Below are 367 nucleotides of genomic sequence, written 5' to 3'. Positions count from 1 at the left end.
GCGCTGCTTGGCCGACTGGTGCACCGAGTACGTGATGAAGCAGAGGCTGGGGGTGCAGACCAGGATGATCTGGAAGACCCAGTAGCGGATGTGGGAGATGGGGAAGGCCTTGTCGTAGCAGGCCTGGTTGCAGCCCGGCTGCAGCGTGTTGCACATGAACATGGTCTGCTCGTCCTCGTACACCGTCTCGCCCACGATGGCCACGATCAGGATGCGGAAAATCACCACCACGGTCAGCAGGATCCTGCTCAAAGGGGGGGGAGAGGTGAGACACCCCCCCAGCCTGGACGTGTGGGTCCTACCTGGACCCAGACATGTGGGTCCTACCTGGAGACTTGGGTCCTACCTGGACATGTGGGTCCTACCT

The 367-nt window shown here is 61.6% G+C and overlaps 1 protein-coding gene across 1 annotated transcript; it reads right to left on the bottom strand.

Moving 5' to 3' along the window:
- Positions 1-7: 7 nt before the first annotated feature.
- Positions 8-244, bottom strand: LOC104395921 (gap junction delta-2 protein-like; the record flags this gene model as incomplete). The annotated part of the gene is made up of 1 exon (XM_010005673.1): positions 8-244. A coding segment is annotated over one exon (237 nt), but the record flags the coding sequence as incomplete, so codon positions are not given.
- Between the last annotated feature and the right edge of the window lie 123 nt (positions 245-367).

This window comes from Chaetura pelagica, unplaced genomic scaffold, assembly GCF_000747805.2.
Source record: "Chaetura pelagica isolate M959 unplaced genomic scaffold, ChaPel_1.0 C10878557, whole genome shotgun sequence".
Taxonomy (NCBI): Eukaryota; Metazoa; Chordata; class Aves; order Apodiformes; family Apodidae; genus Chaetura; species Chaetura pelagica.
This window is presented reverse-complemented; position numbering and strand designations above follow the sequence as displayed.